Source organism: Xiphophorus couchianus, chromosome 5 (genome assembly GCF_001444195.1).
Source record: "Xiphophorus couchianus chromosome 5, X_couchianus-1.0, whole genome shotgun sequence".
Classification (NCBI taxonomy): Eukaryota; Metazoa; Chordata; class Actinopteri; order Cyprinodontiformes; family Poeciliidae; genus Xiphophorus; species Xiphophorus couchianus.
This window is the reverse complement of record NC_040232.1, coordinates 30,811,203-30,835,103: the sequence shown is the minus strand read 5'-3', so window position 1 is coordinate 30,835,103 and position 23,901 is coordinate 30,811,203. Positions and strand designations below refer to the sequence as shown.

The following is a 23,901-nucleotide window of genomic DNA, read 5'->3' as shown; positions in this document are numbered from 1 at the left end:
TTTCACTTACTTAAAATATTTTTATAATAATCTCTGGACACAAAAAATCAAATCTTCGGTTTTAAGTTTTGTGTTAAATCACTGAGATCACTGAAACACATTTTAAAGGATAATGAATATGTCTAATGTAAACAAGTATCACTAATGTACTAAAGCAGAGAAATTACCATCTGTTTGGAGGTAGGCCATCATATTTATCTTTATTATTTCAGCACAAAGTATTTTCATACATACATAGTATTTTTTTCAAAATGTCTCGACATCCGACATGACATGAAAAATTAATATTAATGCAAAAGACTGGATGACTGGACAAGAGGCCAGTTTATCTTCTCTTCATAACGTCCTAAACAGTTAATAAGTAATGTAATGCAAATAAAACAAAAAACAAATCGACATTTATTTACCATTACTCAAAACAGTCACTGTATCTTTATGCTTTTACATTTCATTGTAAAAATTTTATAGTTTCTATCAGTCACAGAGAGAGATTTAGTCAAACACTTTTCATTTGACCTCTTGCTTCTCTTCTGGTATCAAACCATCATCATCACTGGTAGAGGTCGTCATCCCCTTCCTCTCTGTACAGACCCGGCCTCTCCGATCCAGAACCTGGCCCCGACCCCTGACCTCCAGACCGGGTTCCCGTAGCAGACGGAAACCTGGAGGAAACATCTAACGTAAGAACTCTGGAGCAAAATGAAAACAGAGTCCGGTGATCTGCGGCTGCTTTTCTGCCACCCGTGTGGCGCACCTGAAGTTCCCGAAACCTCGGCTCTGCTGCAGAGTCTGAGCAAACATCTCGTATTTGCGGATGTCGTTGTCGCTGACAGAGCGACGAGCGAAGCGCATGGCCTCTTCAAAGTGGTCCTTTCTGATCTCTGGGACTGGGTCGAAGTCCTCGTCCTGTGAAAAGATAAACACGGACCAGCTAGACGGACGTTCAGCCCAGAAACGCTGAAGGTCCCAGGACGCACATCACCAAACACAAAGCCCAAAACTGGTTTGAGATGTGACTTTTCCTTTTAAATGTCAAGAAAGTCTAAGACGCTAAATGAGTGAGTACAGTTCAGTGAAATATAGAGGGCAAATGGAAGAGCAGCAGTGACGACTCACCATGGGGATTCCCGGTCTGCTCTGCCTCTGACGCTCAGCCTTGATCTCGGCTTCGATGGCCTCCCGGATGGCCAGCTTACAAGCGCGCTGGCAGATCTCCGTCAGGTCGGCTCCGGAGAAACCCTCAGTGATCCCAGAGAGGAAGTCCAGGTCCACGTCCTACAGGTAAAGAATCCCACCCAAAACGAAGCAGCAGAGAAACGAAACAGTAATCAAAATGCTACTTTTCTTGGGAAGTAAATGTTAATGTTTTTCATCATGACATTATGGGTCAGGATAGTACAACCGAACCCCTTTAACCTTCTCACATTTGTCTCATTCTGGTTTCTTTACACCACGAATCTGGAGCAAACAGCCAAAAACGGAGTTCTTTTCAATCAGAAGCCCTCCTGTTTAGAGTTGCCTTTGATTAATGACATACGGGAACATTGATCAGTATACTTCATGCATGTCTGCTTGATGATTTTGATGGCATTTGACAAAATATAATGTTTATTTCTTGTTTCACAATTGGTCGCAGTATTCAGTTTTTCTGATGTTTTCTGATGTTTTTCTGCCTTGTTGCAAAAATGAACTTGATTGTAGCCACAATGTTTATTGTATTTAAAGAGGATTGTATGAAAGACCAACATTAGTATTCAGACAGCATGAGTCAATACTTCAGAGAGAAACCGAGGTCTTCTGGCGCTCCATCTATTGTTTCCATGTATTTATCTCCACCCATTTGTGTTTTGCAATGTTGGTCTTCAACCCAACACAGTCTTTAGCCTGTAAGCCAAAAGATTATATTTTGTTCTAATCTGATCAGATTAAAAAAACACTTACACTAAAGTGTTTCACTGTACAGACGGTTTGTAGTTTGTTTTGTTGCAACCTGAAGTGTGAAATAAACTTCAGTGGAGTTTGAAAACAAAATATGTGTATAGGTTTATGTCTGGTTGAACAATGTGTGTGCACAATTTATTATTTTTTTCTTTTTGGGGGGGAGATTTTATTGTAATCCATAGAGGGCCCCAGAAAATCTTTGGGAACCACCGGGGAGGCCCTGAAGTAAATCTGGGAACCACTGCATTAACAGGAATTATTTAACATTTTAATTCATAATTTACCTCTTCTGGTCCATTACGTACAGCTACATGCCAGACGGATCAACTGAGAAATGTGTTTTTGCGGGTCTTACCCGGGCAATGGGTGATTTGCGCAGGTTGGCTTTCAGAATTGCTGTGCGAGAAGGTTTGTCTGGAAGCGGGATGTAGATGAGCTGGTCCAAACGGCCCGGCCGCAGGATGGCCGGGTCTATGATGTCAGGTCTGGTTTGATGGGAGGAGCGGAGCTCAGCATGGACTTACATCTGTTCACCCATTATTCACAGCAGACATGCAGAGAGGCGGCACCTGTTTGTGGCGCCGATGATGAAGACGTTCTTCTTGTCCGACATGCCGTCCATCTCGGTGAGGATCTGGTTGATGACTCTGTCCGCGGCTCCGCCGGCGTCCCCCGCCCCGCCTCCTCGGGACTTCGCGATGGAGTCCAACTCGTCAAAAAACAAGATGCAGGGGGCCGCCTGCCTGGCCTGAGGCGCGGAGGAAAAGTTACCAAAAGGTCAGACGGTAGAAGCTCCAAGAGTCTATTTTCACCACCAGAGACCCCCCCACCTTGTCAAACACATCTCTGACATTGGCCTCCGACTCTCCGAACCACATGGTGAGCATCTCAGGCCCTTTGATGGACACAAAGTTCGCCTGGCACTCGTTGGCGATGGCCTTCGCCAGGAGCGTTTTTCCGCAGCCCGGCGGGCCGTAGAACAGCACCCCACGGGACGGCGTCATCCCAAACTTCAGGAACTTGTCAGGATACTCCACTGGATACTGGGGGAATCAGTAAGAACATGTGTAGATTGTCTAAGGGAGCTTTGACTGTAGCTGCAGTGCAGAGTGTGCTGTGAGCGTTTCCTCCACCTGAACAAGCTCTTGGAGTTCTCGTTTGACCTCGTCCAGACCACCGATGTCCTCCCAGTTGACCTGAGGGACCTCTGCTACGGTCTCCCTCAGAGCTGATGGGTTGCTTTGACTCAGGGCCCACTAAAAACAATACAGTGCAGAAGTATTCTTATACACAGCATGAGGTTGAATTGTCTTTACATGTCTTCATATTTTGCTTACAAGAAGTTATACTTTCCTGTGATCTTCTAAATTACTCCATATTATTATTTCATATTTTGACTGAGGTCTACCAAACCAAGTCTCCCCCATTTTTACCAGTTTTTATACCTGACCACAGAACTTGGTGTTATTCATGGATTCACTTAGAGAAATGATTACAAATGTCTAAATATCCAAAATTTTAATTTTTTCATTGGTCATTTGAGTTGCTGAACATGTAGGCAATTATATGAAAATGTTCAGTTACTAGGTGAAAAGTAGCTTAAAATGGCATTTGAACTAAAAAAAAACAAACTCACAGGAGGGCTGAAGAAATGTTGTGTCACTCTTACAAAAAAAATATAAATATGCTTTTTATATATTTATTTAAACTGTCACTATGTCCTGACAGCACGATGTGAGACAGATAACCTGTGAATAGATTGAGTTCCTCCAGCCACTCAGTGCTAGGAGGAGGGTCTTGGCGCTGCCAATCATGCTCCTGTACACGTTGCTCAATGAGCTAACAACCGAGAAAAAATTGACTGTTCGTAATCGGTGGCCATGTTAACTAGCCTGAGCGTTCACGGCAGGCTGTGCTTCAGAGTACCAGAGAGCATGGGTGAGGGTGTGAGCATTTCATACGTGAGGATGATTGACAGCTCTAAGACTCTCCTCCTGCCTCTGATTGGTTGTTTGTATTTCTGTAATTAGCGCTGGTAAGGCGGAGAAGCTCATAAATGATCTCTCTCATGTTATGCTGTCATGACATAGTGACAGTCTTAACAAATATGTGAAAAAAACAAAAACATTTTTATATAAAAGATACACACTGCAGTTTTAAGGAAATTTTAAAAGAAAAAAACAATTCTTGTCGCACGGGTAGCAGAATTGGGGATTCGCGGGGTTAGCTTTGCATGTGAACACACAGCCTGAGTGAGTGTCGCATATTAACCTGAAAATCATCCATGGTGACGGCCAGAGAGTTGAGCAGGTCAGCATCGATAGTCTCGTCCTCCAGGTCGATGAGCGTCATCTTCTTGCGGATTGCCTGCAGAGCAGCTTCTGAGCACAGAGCGGCGAGGTCGGCGCCCACGTGTCCGTGTGTTTCCGTGGCGATCTGGCATCAAATTAGAACACGTACGTATGTAGAAAGTCAGAGTAACGGCAGAAGGTTCTACCGGCTAACATCCGATGTGGAGTGAGCAGGACTGTTTCTTATTCACATCTGTAAACATCTCAGCAAGTTTCACTAACTTTTAAGTGCAGAGTTTTTCTGGCTGCCTTAATCATTTCTGTCTACATCCCGTTAGCTTCTCTATGAACTTGCAAGAGTAACATTTAAAAATGAATTTTAAAATTTTAGGCCTCACGATTATTAAGTAATGCATCACTTGCGTGTAGTCGCAGTGCTATTTCCTGGGAAGGAGCTTATTTTATTTTGTAAGAGATTTGAGGATAAAATTATCGAACAAACTGAGGTATAAACTCGTGTTATTACAAAATGCTTATGAAATCTGCCTGAAGGAGTCAATGCTGCTTGCACATAAAAACACAGTGGAGGAGAAATAGAAATGATAAAATCCTTTTCAATGTTTTACTTTTAATCATGAATCATTTTATTCCACTATTCAATTATGTTCTGTTTTTTGTTGATCTGTGTCATAAAATCATAAATAACATATACTGAAGCTTTTAGTTGTGATGTGACAAAATGGTTTAAAAACCAAGACTGTAACTTAGTAGCTTACGCTCTCTTGATTTTAGCATGAAATGTTACATTTTTCCTGAAATTATTGTGATTTTTAATATTTTTTTGCCGTAGCAGCTCACCTTTTCCAGGTCGACATCGTCTGCCAGCTTCATATTCTTGGTGTGGATCTGCAGGATCTCCAGCCTGCCGGTGGAGTCTGGGATCCCAATGTCAATCTCTCGATCAAACCTGCCTGGAGAGCATCGGGGTTTCCGTGAATGCATCTGAATGTCAGTGTGTGTTTCTGCGACATGTGTGTGTGCGTCTCTGTCCTGACCGAAGCGTCTCAGAGCGGAGTCGATGCTGTTCGGCCGGTTCGTCGCCGCCATCACAACCACGTGAGCCCTTTGCTTCAGCCCATCCATCAGGGTCAGGAGCTGGGACACGATGCGCCTCTCCACCTCGCCGTGAGTCTGCGCAAACACCATCACACAACACATGGCAGAGGATGGTGAAGACGGGCGCGGGCGTGTCGGTTTCTAATTAAATACCTGGACGTGCTAACCTTCTCTCTCTTGGGAGCGATGGCGTCCAGCTCATCGATGAAGATGATGGCCGGAGCATTGCTCTCTGCTTCCTCAAACGCCTTTCTTAGGTTGCTTTCAGACTCCCCTGCCAACTTACTCATAATCTCAGGACCTTGTGATAGAATAAGCAGGAAGCAAGTAGGCAAGTAAGTGAGAAAGAAAGAAAGACAAAACTTGTTAGTACGGATGGGCATTTATCGTATCGTTTATCACTTATTGTGATAATTTCCTGTCATGATAACAATTTCAATTTATCGCTGTTACGATAATCTCCAATTAATAGTCTTTAAAACCCTCCAAACTGTACGTATTGTTGGGATTGCTAATTTTACTATTTCTTTTCCATTATGTTCAATAAAAGTATCAATAAATTTCTTTATGTGACTGGTGTCACAGTGAAGCGTAGTGCCAATGGGTATGTTTATCAAGAGCAGTGTTTGCAGTTGTGGAGCTATGATTGCTATGTTATGCAGTCACACCAGTAGTTATCTAAAATGAAAGTAATAAATAGTTCATATTATCATTTTTATTGTTACAATACCATCACAAATTTTCTTGAGAAAACTTTAAAGTCCATATTGTCCCAGCCCTACTTGTAAGGCGACGCTTTTCCAGCCCTTTGCAGTGTAATACGACTAAATGAAGTCTTTCTAATCACCGTTGATTAGAAAGAAGAAGGCGCCGGTTTCATTGGCGACCGCTCGGGCCACAAGGGTCTTCCCTGTACCTGCAGGGCCATAAAGCAGGATGCCTCTGGGGGGCTGAGAAGGATGACAGACAACAAGAAATACAAGTGACTGACAGGATTTGAAGTCAGCGGCTTTATGTTTGGATCGGAATGACAAGTTTAAGAGCGCGACACCTTAACTCCGATCGCCTTGAAGAGCCCTGGGTGCCGGAGAGGAAGCTCCACCATCTCTTTGATCTGAGCGAGTTGCTTCCGACAGCCTCCGATATCGTCATACCCGACATCGTTCAGATTCTCCTCTTCATCCTGCCACAGAAAGCAGGGAAACCCAGGACGCTCTGACGATTGGGCGGAGACGTTTTCTTAAAACATAACAGGCTTTGACATTGTTACTTTTTAAGTTGCGCTGTTGAACAACTCAAATCCATGGATTTAGGTGCAGCCAGTTGGGTTTTTCTGGACTCACTAAAGGCTTAAAACCAGTTTATAAACATTTAAATATTACACACAATGCTTGGAAACAGCTGGGGGGGTTTTCCCAAGATTTTGTCACTCCACATTCATAAAAATGTATGTATTTTATTAGGAGTTTATGTCATAAATGAATACAGCATTTTGCCGGTCAGAAAGTTCAGTTTTGCTCTCATTGAAAGCACTGGCTGCCCTGGACTTTATTTGCGGGCGTCAGAGTAAAGAGACCATATGTAAATAGAAAAAGAACGACTGGTTTCAGGTGTTAACTCACATTCCTACATTTTCTCTACAGCAACTCAAAGAAAACACGTTCTGCCTCCTGGCTGCGGTCCGTCAGGAGGCAGAACGTTTTCTTTTCCTGTCATCCCCCATCACATGCTCCCTGAACTCAGCGACTTCATACAGACCTCTCTTTTTATCGGCTCTCCTTCGCAGTAGATGACAGTGTCTGGGGCAACGATGCAGTGAGGGCTCGGGTCCGTCTCCACCACCTTGAACTCTACAGCTCTCATGCTTCCCCTCACCAAGAAAATGTCACCTGAAGACATCACAGTGCCGTCAGAAACACTCAGAAGATGAAGTTTCTGTGCCTCAAGGAGCTAGCTTTTGCTTTGGTACAATCCTGTTTTCGAACCTTTGTGTACTGGCCGGTACGCCTCCAGAAAGTACGGCTTGAGGAAAACTTCAAAGAGGTTCCCTGTCAGGCCCTCAATAGTGTCGTCAATGGGGAGGAGGTGGATCTTTTTCCCATACTTGATGTCAGGGCAGGCATGGATGCTGTCATGTCAAAAACATGAACTTTTATCACGTATGGTAACCTTTTTTATCTATATCTGTCATGATGTTAAGTTACAGCAGACTCCTGAAAATTTTCTTTTGGGATCAACAAAGTACTTTGGAATTTGAGATGGAATTAAATTTGATTCACCTGTCATTCACAGAAAATTTGCATATTTGCAGATTTTTTTTCAGAGAGCATATATAAAATATTCTAAAGAAAATGCGGCTTGGGAAGCTGAAACACTTAGATGCAATGCTACTTCACATGCTATTACTTTGACACTGAACTCCCAACGTTCAGCCAGTCAGTGGGTGTTAGCTGAAAAAGACAGTTTCCACTTTTCGTCTTATAGCAGATGAATTTATATTTGGTATTTGAGCTATTACATTAGACCGTTGTAGATGTGTTTAGAGGGTGTGGCCCCTGACCTTCATGAATACCCGGAGCCCACTGTATATTAATATCCATTAATGAATTGTTGTGGGAAAGGACAATAGAGATGGCCTCCAAAAACACCAACTTGATTATTTTGTTCTCACCTGTGTAATAATCCAAAAAAAATAAAAAAATAATAAATCAGTCTCAGGAATGTATACATTAATTGCATAGCAATTTTTATGCATTTCACAGCATCCCATTTTTTTTTTAGAAACCATCAAAAACAATTAACATTTCAATTGAAGAGGGCTGGTAATAAATGAAATCAAGACTCGAATGTATTATTTCAACTAGTAGTTATTCGCTCCTGATGAAATGAGGAGGAGTTGTCTTTAAATCAGAAGCCATGTCATGCTATGGCATGTTATCCAAATAGTAGCCAAATAATAAACCGATTCACCCCCCACCCCAAGCTCTGTCTTTGCAAGTCAGCGATATTTTTTCAGAACCAAAAATATCAACAATTGGTCACAAGGCATTCTAATAATCTCAGGACTAAAGTTCTTTTCACCATTCAACCTTCAACTATTGACAGTAATAAAAAGTTTTATTTGTTTACAAAAAGGTAGAACCTTTAAAATCTCTTTGTACTCTGAGGTGCAAAAGGACTCATTAGGTGTGTCTGTTATAGATCACACCGTTTACACGCACAAACAGCTGCTAAATGCAGGAAAATGCTACTAGATTGAACTTTTACACCACTGTTTTGGCGCCCGTCTAGCATAGCGCCCCTATTCGTCGCATACCCATTTCAATTTTATTTTATTTTTTTTTTTTGCGCAACTTCCCAGGCAACATTGGGCAATGTCGTAAAAGATATTGAGCCAGACTGGCTCACATGAGAGAATGAGAGTTTGTTTAACTTAAAGTTTCCCAAAAAATGGAAAATCTTGTTGGTAAAAAAGTCAAATTCAAAGTGTGTGTGCGTGCGTGTGTGTGCCCTCCACACAGATCTATACCTGATGACATCACCGAGGCGAACTCGCAGGTTGTTGCGCGTCACCCTGTTCATCCGAATCCTCTCGTGCCCGCAGGTGTCATCCGTCAGGACGATGCACACGGTTTGCCGTCGCTTCCGTCCTCTCAGCACCACGGTGTCGCCGCGGAAGAGCTGCAGCTCCTCCGTCTTATTCTAACGTAAAGACGCACAGGTCTGAGAGCAAAAACAATACCTTCGTGAATCTGTTATTGTTGTCTGGATTCACACAGAAACTCGCCTGCGACAGGCTGACGATGCTGCTGTCCTCGTTGAGCGCTTCGTCCACAATCAGCCTGTTGGGTCTGTGTTTCTCCTTCAGGATGGCGGTGGAGAAATCCTCTCCCTTCGGCCTTCCAGACAGGAGACGCATTGACACGTTCGCATGCAGCACCACATGCTCCACACTCAAAGATCTAATTTCTTCATGTGACTCTGAGCTGTATTTAGAAACTTTCTGGCTCTCCGCAAAGCCTTGATAGACATAAAAATGTCTAAATTTATCAAAGGTTTTGAGCGTATGATGGAACATTTGATCTCTTTTGTAAATGGCTAAGTCCTTTTATCGGATTTCTTTTTTTGTTTTGTTTTTATATGTTTAAAATAATGCAGCTGTTTACTCACTCTGCTCCTCCCGGGCCTGGCATGTCTTCTCTCCTTCGTCTTGGAGATTCAGATAAGCTCAATTTTACGCTGCAGAATATCCAACAGTCGGTCCCTTATGTTTCAAAGCTTCGAGCTTTCTGTCTGATCTTTTTAGTCTTTGGTGAGCTGCTTTTGTTCTTCAGAGGCCAAAAAGTTCCCAGCTGAGACTCCCGGCCTTTTGCTTTATTTATTTCTTTTTCCTTTCCCCCCCCCCCTCACTTGTCTTCAGTCTTCATGTTTGCAGGAGCCGCACTCTGCCTGTGTGGCATAAACACGTCCGTCTGCGTCTCCTGTTATAACCCCAACATGAGCGCCAGGGATCCCAGGCACTTTACCTTGGAGAGCGTCCCAAAGCGCGGAGCGCAGACAGTGTGAGATTTCCTCCTACCCCTCGCTCCTCGCCTGCAAAAATGTAAAACCGAGAGCTCAGCTGCTCGCAGCAGCTGCTGAATATTCATGCGCCCAAATAAATTCTGCATATAGATTTCCTTTTCTCCTCAAAATGGAAGCTGTGTTTTGTGTCGTCACCCGGATCAGCCACGTCTTTTTTAAATTTATTTTATTTTTTTGTTGTTGAACCGCGAGCTGCTGTTGTGTCCCAGCTGCTCTGAACTGTCACCGACTCCCTTCCTGACGCGCTGAGTGCTTGTGTTGGGTATTCATTGCCTGGGTCAGGGGCTGGAAAGGGGCTGTGGGGCAGTAGCCCAGGGTGGGGGGAGGATGCAGGAGGCAAAAAATAAAGAAAAAAAAAGTTTTTTGTGTATACCGTCTCTGCTAATATTAAAATCATGGGTTCATGTATATTTTATTGAAATACTGTGTGACTTCTATTCATTTAAACTTCACTCAAATGTTTGAAAAATGATCATCTTTTTGGGGACCGGATGGGGGGGCCCGTCTGTCACGTTTTAAACTGACCCTCCATCAAGTCGTACCAGTAAATGTGTAAACCTACCCAATAATATTTCACAATTTGCATGAGAATAGGGCTCTAAAAGTGGCTACAGCCCAGGGTTCCTTATCCTTCTAAATCCGGCCGTGTTCATTGAAAATTCTCATACTTTGTCACGTTGCAACGACAAAACCGGCTGGGATTTTATGCAGCAGCAATTCAGCCCTTTGATACCACCTAGCTAATAGACAGCGTTAACCGGTGTGTCATTTAATTACTATGTAAATTTAAAAAATGGCCGCCCAATTACATTGACAGAGAATCTATGGGAGAATCTGTTTGCAGCTGCTCTTCATGATCTTAACAACAAAGATCTTGCCACTCTTTATAGAAGAGTGGCAAAAAGAATCCATAGCTGAAAGAAAGTCACTACAGGCCAGTTTTGTAGCTTGTTTCAAGAAGGCGATGATAAAAGACCAAAAATTTGACATTCAGCCTAATGGCTAACCTCCAACAACAGCAACAAACAAAACAAAACAATAAATCACAGAACACTGCGATGGAGTGGCGACCTGTCCAGGGTGTAGCTCACCTCTCGCCTGTTGGCCGCTGGACTCCAGAACCTCTCCCGACCCCAATGGGATGAGAGTGTAAGAAAATGGATGGATGGAAATCACAGAACCCTGCACATCAACCTGAGTGCAGCATCCAGGGACAGGGAGGTTGGAGTTGATGGGTTTACTTAGATTGGGGGAGTGAATAGAAATGCAGGGAAAACTGATCAGTGAAAACCACGTCTGATATTTCTTCCAGTACAGATTTGCTCTCCTTTGTGTTGTTTTCAGTCACATAAAATCCCAAAAGCATGCGCCGAGGTTTGCGGTCATATTGTGACGAAATGTGAAAATGATGTGTGAATAAATCTGCAAGGCACCGGGCACATAACTTCTACACAGCAGCATATGTTTTGCTTTAATATTTTAATTTTTTGGCTTTTATTTACTAAAAATGTTCTGTAACAAGTAACAAATGACAGGAAAATCAACCATTTTCTACAGTCTGAAACGCAGCTGTTCTCTCCAAACGGGTTCCTCTCATCAAAAAGGTGAAGTGACAGAAAACGTTTTGATATCGAAACATAACAACATCGACGCATAAAGCAAGAGGTAGAGAAAGTTCAAATGCACAAACAGGAACACGTCTCAGGAGAAATTATTGCCAAAGCAAACCAATGTGTAAAAAAAAGACAAATAAAGCAAGAAAGTTTTAAAGGAAAACATAGAATGGGTGCTGAGGAAATGCGTTTTCTGCTCACATGACGTCACCAAGAGTGTAAAAACGCATTTTAATATTTGATTGCCTCACTGATATTCTATTGTTCAATGAGGATTTTACAATGTAAATACGTATACAGTATTCTGCTGGTTTTGGTGCATTTTCGTGGTACATGTAAACTGATCGCTGTTCTCTGTATGCAAACTTATAAATATCCACCATGTTCAAATTCCAGCAATCAGAGTTCAGTTAGACCAAAAGAAGCTCACACTTACATACTATAACGTAATTTGGCTCTTTTTATTTATTTATTTATTTATTTATTTTTAGCCAAAATAAACATAAACAACTAAATAAATGTGTGTTGGACGTGTAACTCATACTTATGCAAAAATCTTCCTTTGTGATGCTTTCAAGAACCGACTGATGAAGACGAAGGATTGTGCTGAACATGAGCAGATTTCAGTTCGTTTAGCTGCTGTGGAACCGCTGTTTTCTTTGCTACGTGAAGAGTTTTGCATGCATGTAAATTCAAAAAAATGAGACAAACAGAAAATATTAGCTCAGTCCCTGAAAATGGATTTTTCTACATCGGTTTGCTGCTGCAGAGACTTTGTATTATTGCTCTTGATTCTTTAGATAAGTCCAAATCCAGCCCTCAGAGAAATGTGGCTTAATTACCTCTACATCCAGTTCTGCAAAGGCTTAATAAAGACTCATTTGTTTAAATCAAATGTTTAGCCAACTGAGCATTTAAGACATGCGGACATTTGAGGACTGGAACATGACAACACTGCTTCCATGGAAATCATTCAGTTCTGATGATTTGTTTAAAAAATCAGTTCCATCTGTTTTGGACTAAGCAATAACTTTTACACTTGGAAGTCAAGCTTTAGTTTCCTGCAGTGCTGCTTTGGAGCTACATTTAATGAACCGCAGGTTTTGGTAATTTTTTTTTATGTTGTTTAGTTTTAACATGTCTAATGGGTTTTTTCGGTGTGCTGTGCAGCCCAGACACAACAGCAAAAACAGAAAAACAACAAATTTGAAGCAGTTTTTTTCTCCTTTTTTTGCATATAGAAACTTAATTTAGATCCTAGTCATATATCAAAGTTATACCAAGGCTTTGGGCAAAAGAGTAAATTTGCAAAAACGATTCCTGACGTCAGAATCCAAAAAGGCCCAATCGACCAGAGCAAATTCTATCTGGACACATTATGGACCTTTAATTGCCAGCTGTTCATGTGACGCTTTAGGCTACAGATGAAGAACATCAACCCTCAAATAATAACCTTTAAAAAAACTGAGAGAAAACACCGGCTGGTTGTGTTGATGAGTTCTGGGTCGACATAAACACAAATTACGTAATCGTAACGCTTCAGTCCAGCTTCAGTTCAGCTTCAGGGTGTATAAAAAAAATCTTCTATCTAAGCTGCTATTTTTTTTCCACTACGTTTCTTCCACATGAAGAAGAATCAGACCTAGAAGCATGAAGTTGTTTTACCACAGACCTAAAATGTAAACGTAACATGAATTCTGAGGCGATGAGCTTAAGACACAGCACAAAAACACAAACTATCTTACACAGATTAATAACAATAATAATAAAAAAAATGCTGCAATTTTAAAAAATAAAATAAAATGCCTTTTTGTGTTTGATCTATTCATACGAAAAATGTTCTCATATTCTACTTTTTTTGGGGGGGCCATCATTTGTGCTTCATTCAGTAGAAAAGTCCTCCTAGAAAATCCTGCGAAATTCCTACACAGACTAAACAAAAGCTGAGCCATGTTTGCTTGATGCTTTTCTCAAAACTTATATTACCTTATGTAAAGACATGCTTTTTTTTTTTTTTTTTTTACTACTTGAGCTATATTTAGATGTTAACATAACAGTCTGAGTGCATCTTTTGCATCTTCGTAGCAGTCATTCTCCTCAAAGTGTGTTTTCTGCAGAACCTTGACGTGACGCTCGTAGATCTTGAGGGCGGGTCCGAGTTTGATCGACAGGCCGGTCAAAACGTCGTTGCGCTGCATGAGGAGGAGAGACTTCCCGTCGATTTCCTGTGGAACAGCGCAAAGCAGTGAGTGTAGCAGGCCCGTGGAGTTTGCAACAATTCAACAGGCGCAGTCTCTGGCGCCCTCTAGAGGCAGAAACAGGCGCAAACAGCCTCACCTGTGTCCTGAAGGCTGCCGCCTGCTCGGGGAAACCCACGGCTGTGAAATAACTGACCACGTCAGACACGGTCCAGTCCACCGGGCTTACTCTGGTGCTGCCAAACTTCATGTGCCTTTGGGTAAAAAAACAAACAAACAAACAAACAGAAAAATCAAGTCGGACTTTTACAAAACTCACTGGGTGGATTAAAAGCGACATCAAAAGGAGATTTCCACAGCTAATGTGGCACATACTGTCCACAATTCAGTTGAAAAACTACTAAATATGTCGGGTGGAAGCGGGGTGTGAAAAATGTCAGATAACCCAGGGGTCACACCTTTAAGCTAACACTTTGTTGAAGCAACTTCAGATTTATTTTCAGCAGTCAGTCTTCCTTCAGTCTGCCATCAGTTTCAGTGAATATAGCGAACAAGTTCAGCCATCATAGAAGAAACTTTCTGATATTTGCTTGTTTGAATATTTTAGCTAAAGCCACGGTTTGCAGGGAAGTTTTAAAATGATTTCATTGTACAAAGGTATAAGTCAGGAGAAGGGAACAATATGGAGACTGCCCTTGTCAAACTGTTCAATCTGCATAAAAACATACTATGTTTTTATACCACAGTGCTGGTTCTGTTCCTCAGTGTGGCATTAAACACTGACATTCTAATCGGAGAGAGCTGGATTGGACTTTCTGGTCCAGTACTTGACTGGTTCAAATCTTACCTAAACAGGGACTTTTTCGTGTCAGTCGGTAACTTCCCAGCGGAACGGACAAAAATCACATATGGGGCCCCTCTTGGGTTCCATCCTGGGACCCTTCTTATTTAATATCTACATGTTCCCACTTACTCAGATTACTACATGTCATAAATTAAGGTACGATAATCATAAAGAGGATACACAGCTCTACATTACAATGTCACCAGATAACTATGAAACCATTTGAGTGCTGAACAAATCAACGTGTGGATGTGCCATAACTTGATCAGAAACAGAAAAGAAACTGAAGATATTATCTTTGGACCCAAAGAGGAAGAACCTAGAGTCAGCATGTATCTTATTAAAACCAGAAACCAGCGATCAGGGCCGAAACCCGAGTGTAGTGATGGACTCTGACCTGAACCTTCAGTGTCACATGAAGACCGTTACAAAGTCGGCCTTCTTTCACCTGAAGAACATCTCAAGGATTAACGAACTAATCTCTCAGCAAGACCTAGGAAAAACTCGTTTTATGCGTGGATGAAATGAAGTCTTGATCCAAAAAGTTTGATTGTTGATGCAGAAGCAGAAAAATTATTTTTTGTAGTTCTGTCCAGAATCCAGATCTGACAGAAAATCTGTGTTCTCAGCAGGAAGCAGGCTGTGGACGTAAGATACCGTTCACCTACGAACGGCTGTTTACTCACCCTCCACTGCTGTCGCTAGCGCCTCGTTCTTCGGGGAGGCTGGAGTCCCTCGGGGATGCGGTAGGAGTGAGCATGCAGGACGAAGCGCCGATCTCTGTTTTATACTCTAAGTCTACCGGGGTAATTTTGGGACAAGTGTTATTCACACCAATATGCGCAGGTACACTCAGGTAGTGATATATCGGAGAGGGGAAGCTTACTGCGAAAGCTCGAGGCGGTGAGGTTTATTTCATCGTGGTGTGTGTAGCCCTGTGTGTGGAGGAAACATAAAAAAAAAAAAAGTCAAACAGAATCCAAGGAGAAAGCGAGCATCAAGAGCGATACAACCGTCCTCTGAAACAAAGGACAACAGGAGGTGGCTGCATGATGACACAACTGCAGCGGCACATTAAGACCATCTGCTGTTGGTGTGTGAACGACGATGTGTTGGGTATGAAGTGCAGGTATGGGGGAGCCCAGTTTGCCAAGATTGATGAGTCACCCCTCAGTCAAGCACTGGAGTGCACCCTAATTCAACTGGGTCTTTCTGTTTACATTAAAACATGGATAAAACACTCTTCTACTAGGAGATGAAAATACAACCGTACTCACTGACAGGATAGCAATTTGATATTTTTACCCTTGTTCCAACTGACTGCACTCTCCCAAAACACCTAAAACGTTCTTGACTCCTCAAAAAGGGAAACTCAACACCTGGAGTATCACTTTATTCTAGCGTGTTAAAACAAACAAAATAAGGAAAGCACCATCTTGTGAGATGTGTGTGTGTGAAGCTACAGTGCTGTGCGAAAGTATTCGTCCCTATTGCACTTGTCCACATTTCGACTGGCCTCATTAAGACTTCACGTTAAAGACCAACACTTAGAGCGTAGCTGAAGCTGTGAAATGGAAACGAAACGTTGTTTTCCATCTGTTCCTAATTCTGAAAGGTGAGTCATGCCATGGAAATCAGCCGCTGGTATTCTGAAACGTCTAATTAAAATGCATTGCAGCTGGAGGTCATCTGATTTGTAAATAAGAGTGAAGCTGCGTTTAATTTCATCTCAGTATAAGTAGTTCATTTATGGCTTGTGAAAATGAAATATTTGGCCTATAAGCAAAACGATTCGTAATTTCATTCAAGAGTGCAGGACGAGAAACGCATCTGAAAGATGCAGGACTCTGGCCCTCTAGGAATGCGGTTTGAGACCACCAAGCCAGAACTATCCGCTGCCAGATAACCTGAACACTAAAGCCACCTTGTTTTCATGAAACAAATCCACCGGCGATGGAAGTGAACAGGACGGATGTTTGTCTGGACGATCTCACCAGGTGGTCTGAGGAGAAAGCTCCCTCCTCGGAGCAGGCACCGTTACACTCAGACCACGAGGCTCCGTCGGTAGGTGGAAACCGGGACTCTGGAGGAAAATCAAGCTCACACATCCCTGAAAGGCGACACAGAAAGACAGGATATGGATTTAAAGTACAAACATATTACTTCTCCTCACTCTTAAAAAAAAAAGGCGAGATTTGATACATATGCAAACATTAAAGAAAGTGTTTGTTTTGTTTTGGACTTTTTCCACATTTTGCCCCATTATAGCTATGTCAATGTATTTTAGAACAGTGCAAGATTGCAACGTTGAATTAAAATGAGAAACAATTTCATAAAAGTTATTCAGAAAAGCAGCCAACATACTGTATGCATTCCTAGCTCAGAAGGGATAATCATTTAATCAGACAACTATTAGCTAAATTTGCCCTTCATACAAAAGTGTCAGGAATGAAGACAGAGGTCTTATTTCACTATTTCTATTAGCCAATCGCCTGGAATCCCAACAAAATGCATTGAAGTTTGTGGTTGCGACTTGGCAAAGTGTGAACATTTTCCAGTATGAATACTCTTTTCAAAGTTTAAGACATTTGAAGATGTAAAAGGAACCCAAACTGATAGCTGGACACGGACCTTTTCCATCCTTCCTCTGCCGCTGAGGGCTCTCCTCCTGCAGCTCCCTCTGAAAGCCCGCATCTTCTCCCATTTTCTCAGCAAGCCCAGCCTCGGTTGTCATGGCTACCGGGGAAAGTCCTCCATCCTCATCAGAACTCCTGGGATCATCATCATTGTCTTTCTCTTCCTCCTCTCCTCCCCGGCCCTCCTCTTCCTCCTCGCCGGTTTCCATGGGCTCGCTCTCCAGACGGGCTGGAGGTGGGGACTGTAGAGACAAAGTGAACATGTCCTCTCTCTTATTTATTCTTTTTAAATTCAAAGAAATAAAGTCGGGTGGAAACAGGCGCATAGCCTATCAGAAATAACGAGCCGCCCACTGTAGTCTAGTCAAGTTTTCGCCTACGGGGAGAGAGAAGAAGCGGGGAGCAGAGAGCGCTGAGAGGGACCGTAGAAAGATTTTAATGAGGCACCGAGGGGAAGAGGGGTAAAAAACACACCAATAAAGTCGATGCCGAGTCCCTCCGCCCGGCTCAACGCGCGGCAGCGGCACGGCTCAAGTTTTTGTTGTTGTTTTTTCCCTCACAGTCGCCGCCTGCCGTGCGGCCTTGCCCGGACGCGAGGCGCGCTCCTTTCCACATTAACTTCCAGCAAAGGGAAACCAGAAGGACGGGGTGCCGGACACCTCCTGGAGGCGGCCTGGGAGCGCGGGACGGCGGGCCGCACGCGGCAGGCGGGCGGCGCTCCTCGCGCTGCTCGTTCTGGGAGCCGCCCGCTCGTCTGCGCGTGCAAGATGCACAACGCTGAAGCCAGCATCTGATTCGGTGCTCGACTAAAGGGCTATTCCGCTGCATTTAATGACTGTGAGCTACCGCGATAGGCTCTAGCCTCGCTTACATACTTTGGATTAACATTAGATTATTTTTCTTCTTTTACTCTTTACTTTGGTTTGTTATTTTGTTTGTATTTTCTTTTAATTCCTGTAAAGCACTTTGCATTGCCTTGTTGCTGTATACATATATAAATAAAATTACATTTAGCTAGCTGAAAATTCAAAAACATTTCAAATGGCCAACCTTGAGCTGGATTATTCTTTGCACCCCGCTGCTTATTGTCAAAAACAGTTTGCTGTTTACGAAAAACACAGAGGATTAGCAAAAACTTGTGTTTTTTTTCCTTCTTCTCCACTAGACCAGTCAAGATTGAGTCCATCTTAACTACACCACCTTAACAAGGCAAACCTACAGGATTATTGTACTGAAATGTCACATTATACACTATTAAATACACTACATCCATCGTGAAACACGGCGATGGTAACATCATGCTGTGGGAATGCTACAGGACAAGTGGCCAGGTTTGATGGGAAGTTGCATGGAACTAAATACAATGCAGTCTACATTTGTAACTTGTGAAATCTTTATCCAGTTTGCAAAACCTGAATAAAAGGGTTGGTTTCTCAACTACGTCACAGAGGGTGGAGCTTAATAACTAAACAACCTTTATAATCCAAACCTGGAGTGAATTATTCTACAATGATACCAGATTAATGAGAGGACAGAGGTGGGAGTATTATGCCGTAGTTATTATTCCAGGTTTATCGTCTAGAAAACATTTAGTCAATTTGTGTGACGTAAAAAAGAAAAACAAATGTTACTTTAAAACTTTGTTGGGTTTAAGAGCATTTTATAACAGTTCCACCTTAAAACCTACAGCACCTAGACAGATTATCTAAAACAGTACATCATATTTTAACTTTTTTTTCCAACATATGCAAAAACTGAAAAAAAAAACAATAATTAAAGATGTTTAGTTGCTTGACACAATTTAAAATTGCGCCCATTTCAAAATCTACAACATCAGGAAATCCAATGTGAACACAGCGCTCCCATTATGAAGCATGGCGGTGGTAGTGTCGTGATGTGGGATGACTTGTTTTCAGCTGTTCTAATGGTTAGATGCATTAATAAGATAACGTTAAAATGGAATCCAAGTTGTAAAGCCTCACTTTCATTAAACTAAAAATTGCATTGTTGTTTAGCATTTTGCTAAACAAAGCACAAGAAATGCAGAGGATGATACATAAAGGTCAAAGGTGATTTGGAAAGCTTTTATTAAGATTGAAACTACACGAAACGCATCTTAAAAACTGCTAACCCGTCTACAACTTTAATACATTTTTTTTATTATTAATATAGAAAATTTGTCCAAGTTCTCCCCAGGCGCCGTTTTTAAAGATGGATAAAATATTAAGTGATGCAAAAAGAAACGATGAATTCACAAATAAATAGTATTTGTATAATCTGCCCTCAGTGTATTTGGGTAAATTAGATGAAGCCTTCTTTTTTTTTTTTTACGCAACCTTAGTCTGTCTTGCCTAAAAAAGTCACACATTTTTTGGTTCTTTTTGTCCTTTAATTTTTTAAAACTTTTTAATAATTGAGAAGAAACAAAAAGGATTCACTAAGGTCCACAGCCCAATAATCCCCTAAAAGGCTCATTTTCGTTTCAGCTGAAAGCCTTTTGTAATTTTCAACTTCTATTTGAATTAGTTAAGAGATTCACGTACCCCAAGTTGTTTTCTATAATTTGATATTATAATCCTATCTAGGCTTGACCTACATCTAACAGGTCAGGTTTTTAAGATGTTCCTCTCCATATCTCAGGCTAGGAATCCACCTATCGTCGCATTTCCTGTTCAATTTTCACAAGTTAGTTAAAAGATTCACAAACCGCGTTTTAAGGGAAACATAATGAGCATGAAAACATTACAGGTATTATAGCTCCAAGTTGTTGAATGCAGCGGCGTAGGCTTTTAGTCGACCACTGAATCGGACGCCAACTTCAGCGTCGTGCAAGCCCGCACCTTTTGTGCAGAAAGCCGACCTACACGCACATGATCCCGCAGATGCAGCGCAAAAAAAAAAAAAAAAAAAAAAAAAAAAAAGTGCGAGAGAGAGAAAAGAAAAGACGCATCGAAGTAACAATGAACCGAGACTGGGAACCGAAAAAAAATAATCCCGACTGAGAAGAACAATGTAATAAAAACAAGGTTAATTGAACAGTAATGTAATTATTTATCGAGCCCAGCGCGCCTCGGTGCCACGCGTGCTGTTTTAAAAACACCGATCATTAATTTATGAGCGAAGCCCATCGCGGCAGATCCACTCAGTTCGCTTCGTGGCGACAGACGGGACAGACGTGTTAGAAATAATAAGTTGCCCACCTTTTTCGCTGCGCGTTTGTCCTGCAGTGCGCTTCTCGCAAGTCTGTCGGCGGACGAATCACTCGGCTCGGGCTCGTCCGGCTCCATCCCCCGCAGAGGAAGAGTGATGTTCCCGCAGCGCGTCCTGCGCAGCCTGCCCCTCTCCACCTCTCTCTCCATCACCACTTTGACTTTGCCACGGGTCAGCTTCTCCTCCGACAGCCGCTCCTGGCTGCTCAGGTAGCCCAGGATCTCCTTCAAGCCCAGCGGCTTCACGTGGCCTCGGGTCGCGGCGGCGGAACCCCCACCTCCACCTCCACCTCCTGCCGCTCGGAGGGGCTTCTCGGACAGAGCTGCCAGTTCGCGCAGCTCGGAGTTGGCGTGGCGGTGCGCTGCTTTGGTGGTTCCTCCTCCGAGTCGAAGTTTGGGCTGGCCAGACTCGGTCTGCCTCTGTGTCTGGGCTTGGCTGTCGCTCCCAGAGTAAGTTTGGCTTCGGGTGTCAGCTCCAGACAGACCGGACTTCTTTCCTCCGCCGGATGGAACATCCTCACTCCGGTCTCCGGTGCCCGCGCCGAGCGGCAGGCAGCCCCCCGTTCCCTGCTGTCCTAATCCCTTGTCTCTCGGTGCACTTGCTTTCTCCTCTTCACAGCCGCTCCCGACAGCGCAGCTCGTTGTTGCGCCACAACTGAGGCACGCGTTTCCGCTACCCGGGCTGGAGGCAGGCTGGAGCTTTTTGTTTCGACTGCTGACTGATGTTTCGACGTGGGGATCCGGCTCCGTCTCGCCCTCCTCCGGGTCGGTGAAGCTGTGCGCGCTGTCGCCGTTGTTGTTGTTCGGACGATCGGGTTTGGTCCGCTCCCTCGGTGCATCCGCGTCGCCGCCGAACTCGCTCCGTTTTCTGCTTTTCCTCTGCACCTTGGCCGCGTTTCGGTACGATATCGATCCCTTGTAGCTAACTTTGAGCACCGTCTGCTCCTGGATGAGTTTTTCCAGCTCCGTCCTGGTTCGGTCTGGGTCTGACCCGTGTCGCCTCCGGACCATTCGACAAATCCTTTCTAGATCCGGACGGGCTTTCCTCGAACGCAGAGAGTCGATAGTTTCCAGGATCCACTCTCGGTACTTGTTGGGCTCGGACATCTTCTCTCCTTTGTGGGTGCGGACGGGGCTCGGCCCGAGAGTGCGTCTTCTTGTTTCACCGGTGACGCTGTGTCAGAGCTGGGAAGCCAAAGTGCGGCGGTGCCCCCCCGCCCCCCTCTCTGGCTGGAGAACTGAGGACGGAAGGCTATGGCAAGCCGTTGCTGTAAATATTCCGTATCTTTGACGAAGAATAGAATAGACTTACTCTTTATTTGCCTCAAAGTGGGGAAATTCAGGTGTGCCTGTCACGGTGACAAATAAATTGTCCCAGAGGTCATTGCGATAAACGATAATATTGTTCTTTTGAGACTATTTTCAAGTAATACCGTGGTAACGATGGCATACAGTGCAAGAACACATTCTTAAAGATTCTAATAAACATTTAACAGGGAGATCGAAAGGCATTTTAAATATCTAACATAAATAAACAAAACAACAAGTAAAATGAATTATGACGTCTCTGTAAGCAAATTTGTTCTTCAAAAAGGGCTGATTGAGACCACAGCACCAGACTGAAGATTTTTGTCATCCAGTTTTTGGTAGAAAAAGAGAGAGAGAAAAGAGAAAAATGATAAATCACGCAGATGGCAATTATTGAGCTTGTTTTAATTCATCGTGCATTTAATTGCTTAGTGCTCCAGGCCTAGGTGTGTGAGGATGGGCACTTTTTCCTCTTCAGGGTCACCAACCACATCACAATCCTCCGGACCTTCAGCACTGCAGGCTTCCGGATTCCCAGCTCCTGCATCACAGATCTGCAGCTTCCAGACTTTATCGTATCCGGCCTCAGGTCCAGCCTCTTCACCGCCACCAGCTTCCAGACACCTGCCACTGCAAGCCTGCAGCCTCTAAGCACCTGGATACCATCCGCCTCTCCAGACACTCAGCTGTTCTTCCACCAGCTCATTGGTTGTTCCTCAACCACCACCAACCAAGTTCCTCAGCTGATGCCAATGGGTCCCCAAGGTTCCTCTGCCTTCATCAATGGCCATCGTCAGGGCTTTTCAAGGCATATATGTCAACCACCTCAGGTTGCTCTGCCATCGGTGCTGGCCACCTAATTGGCCATGTCACAGCAGCCGCAGCCCTTCACACTTTTGCACCACCAGCCTGCAGAGTCCAAGCTCCTGCACTGCAGGTCTTCTGACTCCAAGGTCTTCCACCACATGTTAGACTTCCTGCGCCACAGTCGCACATTCACATTGTGGATTCCTGTAGATCCGCAATTCTCTAATACCATGTATGATTGCTTAAGATTTTCCTGTGATGTCACTCAAGGACACAAACTGTTTTAAGTGCTACCTTAAATTGCATCCGCAGATGTTTCTCTGCATAACCCAAGTGTTGGGAGTTAACATTTGGGTTAACATTCTCAAGTTAGTAAGCTTCTAACTTGAGAAGTTAGAAGCTTACTTCTAACTTCTCAAAAGTCTCAAATCCCAGAGAATATTTTTAGATTCTCTGGGATTTGACAAATCTAAAATCATTTTTGGTGTATATATTGTTATATATCACTAACGGTGTGCTTTAGATAATTTTTTTTCAATTAGGGACAAATGAAGCAAAAATAATTAATTAGTATGAGGACACGTTGAACTACAGCTGTTGCAAATTAGCAGACAATAACTATGTCTTAGGGATGTGAAATATTTACACAAACTGCTTGCCGTAGCCCTGTAGGAACTCCAGCGTTCGTTGGCCACATTGTGCGCTTAAGGTGGACTGAAGATGGCGCCTCCGTCCAACAAAACAGATGCACACAGATTTTAAGGCGGAACTATCTCGCCTTGTGTCTGTACTCTTTGTTGAAGGTTTACAGCAAAACCCATCCATCACAGCACAAAGAAACATAGAAGCTCTCTGAATTTTACCATCGTCTTTGTTTTTTTGTTTTTTTTTTATGAATCCAACTGAGCATTTCCATAAAGATAGAGGGCGACTCCATTCCGGATGAATGGCTGACCTCCCCCCAAAAAAGTCCAAAACAAAAACTATTGGTCCATTTGTTCCTTCAGTATTTCGTAAGAGTAAAGGAACCATTCTTGTAGTTAAACAGTTTTTTGTGAGTTAAGGATATAGACTTTAAGAAACAGAGCCGCTCCGAGGTTTTTTGAGACCCAAGGGAGAACTTCATTAGGGGACCAGCCTCCACGTCCCCATTCCTTAAATTAATTATCTTATTAATTTAAGTTTCCTCAAAAGATATGTACAAAACACAGGCTTAAAAATGACTCAGACTGGATTGTGTTTTGAATTCCTGCTTGTTCTTTAAATAAATGGTTAATTTGGGAAATCTCAAGATCTGGGTGTTGACCCAATTTCGACATGTTTGTCTTAACTTTTATGATAAAGTTCTTCAGCA

General features: G+C 43.1%; 2 protein-coding genes across 2 annotated transcripts; both read right to left on the bottom strand.

Moving 5' to 3' along the window:
- Positions 1 to 376: 376 nt before the first annotated feature.
- Positions 377 to 9,810, bottom strand: LOC114144610 (transitional endoplasmic reticulum ATPase-like). The gene is made up of 18 exons (XM_028017641.1): positions 9,519 to 9,810; positions 9,136 to 9,247; positions 8,878 to 9,050; positions 7,334 to 7,476; positions 7,107 to 7,237; positions 6,400 to 6,531; positions 6,196 to 6,298; positions 5,516 to 5,649; positions 5,288 to 5,423; positions 5,091 to 5,203; positions 4,213 to 4,377; positions 3,075 to 3,197; positions 2,772 to 2,984; positions 2,511 to 2,689; positions 2,297 to 2,426; positions 1,117 to 1,275; positions 755 to 906; positions 377 to 662 (listed from the first exon to the last, which is right to left on the bottom strand). The coding sequence occupies exons 1-18, from the start codon at positions 9,539 to 9,541 to the stop codon at positions 551 to 553; spliced, it is 2,433 nt and encodes an 810-aa protein (XP_027873442.1). The 5' UTR covers positions 9,542 to 9,810; the 3' UTR covers positions 377 to 550.
- On the bottom strand, positions 9,750 to 23,901 carry samd1b (sterile alpha motif domain containing 1b). Its single transcript, XM_028017647.1, has 7 exons — positions 20,424 to 23,901; positions 17,219 to 17,465; positions 16,582 to 16,697; positions 15,474 to 15,522; positions 15,274 to 15,385; positions 13,883 to 13,997; positions 9,750 to 13,770 (listed from the first exon to the last, which is right to left on the bottom strand). The coding sequence occupies exons 1-7, from the start codon at positions 21,537 to 21,539 to the stop codon at positions 13,591 to 13,593; spliced, it is 1,935 nt and encodes a 644-aa protein (XP_027873448.1). The 5' UTR covers positions 21,540 to 23,901; the 3' UTR covers positions 9,750 to 13,590.